At 38.5% G+C, this 8,016-nt stretch overlaps 1 protein-coding gene across 1 annotated transcript in view; it reads left to right on the forward strand.

The window, feature by feature from the left end:
• Positions 1-3,744: 3,744 nt before the first annotated feature.
• Positions 3,745-8,016, forward strand: part of LOC111614385 — a 4,917-nt gene continuing 645 nt past the window's right edge. The window contains 2 exon segments of the mRNA XM_023355755.1: positions 3,745-6,072; positions 6,321-7,988. Coding sequence (XP_023211523.1) covers positions 5,029-6,072; positions 6,321-7,988 — 2,712 coding nt within the window. The 5' untranslated portion in view covers positions 3,745-5,028.

An 8,016-nucleotide genomic window follows, 5' to 3' on the forward strand; every position in this document is an offset into this window, starting at 1 on the left:
GTATTTGATATTTTAAATTATTCCATTTCTTATATTTAAATCTAATAACAGATTTTATGATCTTACGTTCTATTTTCCAGATAGCATGTTTTGGTATAATGTCTCTTATGGATTTTTTCAATTTCATGGTATTTGGTGTATGTTTCTCTCTAAGAAAACATCTTAGGTAATTCATATCATGCTCCAACATTTCTGCCTTCTTTGTTAGATTAGCTAACCTGTTGTCCATTTCTATTTTCTTATTTGTAAATATATAAACGGCTTGCTGTATATTATATTACAAATGTAAATTCGTCTCTGTAATCCAAAAACACACTTTGGTAGACGTATCTTACAGCAATTTCTGGTTAGCAAATTATCCTTTATTTTTCATTGGACTACAAATATATTTGGGATACATTTNGTAAATTCGTCTCTGTAATCCAAAAACACACTTTGGTAGACGTATCTTACAGCAATTTCTGGTTAGCAAATTATCCTTTATTTTTCATTGGACTACAAATATATTTGTAATACATTTGTAACACATATGCATACTTCTAAACCAATATCCGGTGTGAAAACTCCAAACAAAGATTGGCGAATGCTTTTGATGCCCCTCCTGGGCTCTTCTTCAGGCCAAATTTATTGTACTGGATTCTTTAATCGAATGTTTTTAAATAAGAACGTGCTCAGTTACTAGAATTTCAAAAAAAGGAAGGTAATCACATGCCTTTCAAATTATAATTTCTTTATAATTTATGTTCGTGGAGATATGTTGTGTGCATCTCATAATAATCTTGTGTATCTTATAATCACATGCCGTGTCTAAAAATATAATTTTAACTAGTAGCGATACGATGTTAACTAATCACGTGCCGTTTCTAAAAATAATTTTAACTAGTAGCGATACAATGTGCGTATCCCATAATAATCTCGTGTATCGTATAATAAATTACGATTCATCATCCAATAGATACTGCCATGCTGTTGAAAGATTCATTTCTTCTTTAAGATTGATGCAGGTTGATTTGCAATCTGCTTTGTAGATTTCCATCGCTTCCAAGGTTCTTAGATGTTCCTGATGACGAGTGGTGTGGATGATTCGTGCCTCATTAAAAATCAAGGTTATTTCCGGGTTTGTTGCATATGTAGACATTGCTGTTGTATATTTGTTGTGGGTGATATCTGCTTTATGTTCCTTTATTCTAGTGGCTAACGGACGTTTAGTAGATCCTATGTAAATTAGTTGCCTCTGCCATCTGTCGTCTATTAAGGGAATGGTGTATATTCCCGGTAGTCTGTTCGGGTTATGGGCGTCTTTTCCGTTCCTTAATAAATTATATATGGAAGGGTTTCTTCTGTATGTAATTCTAATTCCTTTTTTCTTTGCAATTGAATTATATATCATTTTCATTTGCGGGTTGTACGTTACCGGGACACTTTCCATATGTTCTTTATCACCTGTTCCTGATTCCTTTTCTTCATCCGTTTTACTGTTTATGTGAAGGCGCTGATTACATAATTTGTGTATTATGTTGCCATAACCGTGGTCTTTAGCGATTTCTCTAATATACGCTAATTCTTGTTGTAGAGCGTAGGTTGTGGAAGAGTGGGAATAGGCCCTTTCTACCAAACTCCTGAATGCCGCTATTTTGTAAGAGTACGGGTCACAGGAATTGATGGGTATGTACGATGGTATAGTTGTTGGTTTTCTATAAACTTTTGTTTGTATTGCTCTTTCTTTAATTTCAATTTCTATATCTAAGTAGTGGATTTTTTCTTCACTATGCTGCTCCAATTCCAAATAAAGGCCATAAGGGTTGTTGTTCATGGCTGTCTTAAATTGTCTTAAGTCCAGTGGTGTTTTCCAGAGAATTATAATGTCATCTATATACCTACCATACATGATTATGTTTGAGAGAAAGGGTGGTAGGGTTTTGGTTTCTAATGCCCTTATTACCATTTCGCACAAGTCCTCAAATAATGGACTTCCCATGGGCACTCCTCTCTCCTGTGCATGTGTTTTTCCTTTGAACTGGATTACCGAACTGTAGCAGGCTAAATGGGCCAATTCCAGTATGTCTTGGTGCAGGTTAGTATCATTTACTTTTTCTATGAGGAAATCTCTCAGTGCACAAAAACAAGGTTGTATTTTTATCGAGGGGTATAATGATCTAAAATCCCATACTGTGGCGTATCCTGGCTTGATTTTATATGACCAGGTGTGGGAGAAATCCTTGGTTAATTAACCATGTTAATCAAAGGATACCTATAATTAAATAATGGAAGTTTCTTTTTTTGTCATTTTATAAATTTTAAGAAAAAAACACTAATTTTCTAAAATCTTTATCTTGCCTAAAGTAGTGGATAAAAGTAAATTACATTACAACAATAATAATTTTGAAAATATCGATTTATTTAGAAAAACTAGTTCTTAAATTATACAAAATTTATGTTTCTAATTTAAAATTTAAATTAATTTTTCCACGAAAGAGTTTATAATAATAAATTTACAATGCAAAATTTGTAGATTCCTAGGTTAATTTTTAATAAAGAATGGGATTGGCATATGTTTGCAGAAAGCTGCTATAGGGCACTTTTCCTGTTGAATGTGGATCAAAATATCTTAGAATTTTAAAAAATTCTTCATCGCTGAAATAAATACTATAATCGTGGAGGATTTTTCGAAAATCGCAGCCATCAATAAAACCTGTGCCATCGGGATCTTTCTCTAAGTCATCTCCAATAATGCAATACCTGTCCTCTTATTGCAAGAAGTATCTTATAAGGTGCAAAACGTCCTTTATTATCAAATATGTCACCTGTTTCAAGTTTCGTATCGTAATCTTCATCTTGAAAAGAACTAACGCATTTTCTTAGAAAATTCCAGTAATTTGTTATGTTTTGTCTTGTAAATCCATATTTAATTTCAAGAATGCCTGCCATACTTTTATTATTAACAGGTATGCCACACTGACCTAAAACTTCTTTGAGACAATTTGCAGAAATATGACCAGTCCTACCTGCATCTAAAAGTCGACATCTACGAAGAATTTCACGCCATATTTTTTCGATTGTTTTCTTCAATAAGTCATCACAATCGGGAGCATAAAGAGAAGTCATCCATGGCTTTGAAAATCCATTTCCCACGTAATCTTCGTACATGATTTCTTCTACTTTATGAGAAATACAAGATTTTTGGTATGTTGGACGAGGAACTAGTGCTATGTTGCCGTATTCGTGCAAAAAATCATATCTTAGCTCATTTTGTGCCGTTGTTGGAAAATTTCTCCATAATCTTTCAAAAATACTGTCGTGAATTGGGAAAGTATGCTTCTGAATTACATATTTTGCATGAGATTTCTTAATGCATCCCCCCTCGATGTGGGTTCCTGTCCGTGGTGAGGGGACCTCCCACTCTGGGAGGTCCCCTCACCACACCAGAGTTGGTTTAGTAACTCTTCTTTATTATCCCTGGGATCTGAACGCCCACCCACGTGTTTGCCGTGCGTGGTATCTCGTATGCCAGAAAGGGGGATCCTGGTAGTTGAGGGGCAACATACTGTTCCCAACACACTGCTTTGGCCCCTGCTTCGGATAAACGGGAGGCTCAAATCAGATTCCATTTGAGCCAATCGGCTGGTCGCTGAGTCATTCTTGACCTCGGCTTGGAGTCAACAGACCGGGCAGACACGTCAGACAAGATGTGCTCTTCTTGACTGCATTGTGAGGGTATAGCTCCTGGGAAACCCTTGTGTGACGGTCTATGGGAGTCTCCCATGTGACGGCATCCCCTTGTTGAGCCCCATGGTGGGTGGGGTCACTAGGAGCTGAATTGTTTTGTCTAATATGGATTCCAAAAATTTAAAACTAAACAGGGATAAGTTACCTCCAGTAACAACCAACATTTCCATCACTGCAACCTACTTGATAGTTCATGCGACTGATGTCAAAATGCTCTCCATTTCTTATTCAAAAAATATTTGAATCAACCATTGGGCACTTGAAAAAGATACAAAAATTGAGGTCAGGGGACCTGCTGGTAGAAACAGCCTCACCTCAACAAACAGTAAATCTATTGGCAACAAAAACACTTGGAGACATGGAAGTCACTGTCACCCCACACGGAAGTCTAAACTCATCACGTGGGGTGATATCCGAGATTGATCTGATGTCTGAAGATGAATCAGATATACAGATCAGTCTTTCAGATCAAGGAGTCATTGCTGTCTGACACATCTCCATTTGTCGAGATGGCAAGTTGATACCAACTAAACATCTCATTCTTACTTTCGGAAAGCCAACATTACCATCATTTGTTACTGCAGGATATCTGCGCTGTCTGGTTCTTTTTTACATTCCAAATCCGTTGCGTTGCTTTAAATGCCAGTGATTTGGACATTCCTAAACATGTCGAGGCAAAAGTTTATGTGCACAGTGTGGAGTTGAAGGCCACCAGGGTACTGAGTGTACAACCACTCCATGCTGTGTCAACTGCAAAGAGGTCCATCCTGCCTACTCCTGAAAATGTCCCACGTGGCAAACAGAAAAAGAGATTCAGCGGGTAAAGACGGTGAATAATATACCTTACCCAGAGGCACGACGCATGGTCACTTTAAATGCACAAGTGAAACAGAAGACATTTGCTGCTGTTCTGAAATCCACAAAGACATGTGGAGTTCAGACAGACATTTCTATTTCACCAAATGAATCTCTAACTCGCCATGAAAAATGTTTGCTTATACCATCTACACATACAGCAGAAAAGGAGAGCAAGAAGAACAAAACACCCCTACCTAAAACAGGGGTAATAACAAGAAACGTGGGTTCTAAGAAGGCTGCTAAGAACCCGCTCAACAAACAAAAATTAAAAGCAGCCATCTCCAAATCTAAGAGATCAGAGGCTCAGTCTATGAGTGAGTTCTCTGACTTCTCTGACGAGGAGACTAATAAGGAGGTGACACCACCAACTTCACCTCCAAAAGGCAAATCAGCCGTAAAACTAAAGAGGGATACCTTCACAAAGAATGCTGCCTCAAACACATAATGGATTATAAAATAATCCAATGGAACTGTCGTGGTTTCCGCAACAACTTCTCTGACATTAAACACTTGACATCATCTACCTCATCTCTCTGCGTGGCACTCCAGGAAACCCATCTGAAACCTGGAGAAAGAATTACTTTAAAAGGATTCAATCTCTACCGCAAGGATGATGATAGCCACAACCGTGCCAGTGGAGGTGTGGCTATTCTGGTTTCCAATCACTTCCCATCCTTGCTGGTACAAATAACAACTGATCTGCAAGCTGTGGCAGTCAGAATTTCTATTGGAGTAACTGTCACAGTTTGTTCTATATACTTGCCACCAGATGTCAGAGTCAATGAGAATGAACTGGATGCCTTGGTTGAACAGCTGCCAACACCATTCCTTTTACTTGGTGATTTTAATGGCCACAATCCTATGTGGGGCAGTCCCGACATCAATCGTCGAGGCAGAGCCATTGAGAGATTTATAGGTAATCATCAACTGTATCTATTTAATACTGGAGAAGTGACATACTTCCATGCCCCATCAAGAACGTTCACTGCCATTGATCTATCATTAGCAACTCCGAATCTGTTTTCAGCATTTACATGGGAGGTTGGATCTAATCCACTCTCTAGTGACCACTTCCCAATATTTCTAAAATACCGAGGCAGAGAAAGCTGTGAAACAGCCCGTCCACCACGCTGGAAACTGGAAACGGCAGATTGGCCTGCATTTTCCTCTTTGGCTAACATCACTGAGGAAATGGTCAATACTGCTGATATCAATGATGCAGTTGAAGTTGTCACTTTGTGTATTATTCAGGCAGCTGAGAAAACAATGGGAAAGACATCAACAAGATACCCAAAGCATCCGAAACCATGGTGGAACCAGAATTGCGAGGCAGCATTTAAAGCACAAAAGAAAGCTTGGGGGATTTTCAGAAGGTACCCCACTACAAACAATTTGATTGCTTTCCAAAAAGCAAAGGCAAATGCCAGAAGAACAAGAAGGCAAAGCCAAAGGGATTCTTGGAGGAAGTACGTTTCTAGCATAACATCATCCACTAGCTCAAAAGCAGTCTGGGATAAAATCCATAAAATCAATGGGAAATATGCTTGTCACTCTCTGTCCATGCTGGAAAATAATGGCACAATAATCAGCAATATACAGGGTATTGCTGATACGTTGGGTGAAACATTTTCTATTTCATCCAGCAATATCATGTATTCAAGAAATTTTCAGGCTTATAAAGCCGAAAGTGAAAAACAATATTTAAACTTTCATTCCTCATCTAATGAGGAGTATAATGTGCCATTCACCAGCTTAGAACTACATACAGCGATCTCTCGGGGAATAGTGCTGTAGGTCCGGATAAAATCCACTACAGCATGATTAAAAATCTGTCAAACAATTCCCTTTCTAATCTCCTGTGTCTGTTTAACAGAATATGGACAGAACATACTTTTCCTGACTCTTGGAGGCTATCTATCATTATTCCCATTCCCAAGCCTGGTAAAGATCACATGAATCCCTCTAATTACAGACCAATCTCTCTGACAAGTTGCCTGTGTAAACTCTTTGAGAGGATGGTAAACAGACGTCTGATGTATCTCTTAGAGAAAAATGAATACTTTTCACCACATCAGAGTAGTTTTCGTAGGAACAGAAGTACCACTGATAACTTAGTAAACCTTGAAACATCTATACGCGAAGCGTTTGTTAGACAACAGCACCTAGTGTCTGTATTTTTCGATATAGAGAAGGCCTATGATCACTGTTGGCGATACGGGATACTCCGTGATCTGTACGAATACGGGTTGCGGGGTAATTTGCCAATTTTTATAAAAAACTTCCTACAGAATCGAAGATTCTATGTCAGGATGGGCAACACCTTATCTAGGCTCTTCACACAAGAAGAAAGTGTTCCTCAAGGTTCTATTTTGAGTGTGACTCTGTTCCTAATTAAAATTAATAGCATAGCTAACTGTCTTCCCCCTAGTGTGAAACACTCTTTGTATGTGGATGACTTTCAGATCTCTTGTCAGTCTAGCAACATGAGCTTTATCGAGAGACAACTGCAAACCTCCCTAAATCGCATAGACCATTGATCAAAGATTAATGGTTTTAGTTTCAACATAGAGAAGACCTCGTGCATCCACTTTTGCCAAAGGCGTGGTTTGCACTCTGATCCTGAAATTTACCTAAATGGGTTTAAAATCCCAATGGTCAATGAGACGAAGTTCTTGGGAGTCATATTTGATTCCAAACTGACGTTTTTACCGCACTTGCACTATTTGAAGAGTAGATGTTTAAAATCCTTGAACCTTTTAAAGGTACTGTGCTGCTTATCCTGGGGAGCAGACAAAGTTTCTATGCTCAGGATTTACAGGGCCCTTGTCCGCTCAAAGCTGGATTACGGATGCATTGTTTATGGCTCTGCGCGAGAATCTACTCTTCGGATGCTGGATCCAATCCACCATCAAGCATTACGTTTGTGCACTGGTGCATTTCAAACTTCTCCTGTCCAAAGTTTGTATGTGGATGCTTATGAGCCTCCACTATCTCTCAGGAGAGAACAGTTGTCTCTTTTCTATTATATAAAACAGAAATCGCATACTAAACCTTCAGTTGATTGTACAGTATCAGATACTCAGCTGAAAAGGTTATTTGAAGCTCGGAGAAGTAGTGTCCCCACATTCATCATAAGAATGGAGAATGTAAGCAGCACAATTGACCTTAACACATGCAACATCTCACAGGTTGAGGTTAATAGTATTCCACCTTGGTCAATTCCAGCGATAGATGTTGATTTAAGCTTAAAGCAGTTCCCCAAAGAAACCACGCCAGACTGCGTCTATAGACAGCACTTCGCACAAATTCAACATTGTGACAGGAATTTAATCCCTATTTATACAGATGGATCGAAGTCGGATAACTACGTTGGCCTAGCCTTTGTTTGCCAAAATGAAATTGTGGCAGAACAAATAGCACCGAATTCCTCCA

The sequence above is a fragment of the Centruroides sculpturatus genome, unplaced genomic scaffold (genome assembly GCF_000671375.1).
Source record: "Centruroides sculpturatus isolate CEXI.00-Female unplaced genomic scaffold, Cexi_2.0 scaffold2076, whole genome shotgun sequence".
NCBI classification, from domain to species: Eukaryota; Metazoa; Arthropoda; class Arachnida; order Scorpiones; family Buthidae; genus Centruroides; species Centruroides sculpturatus.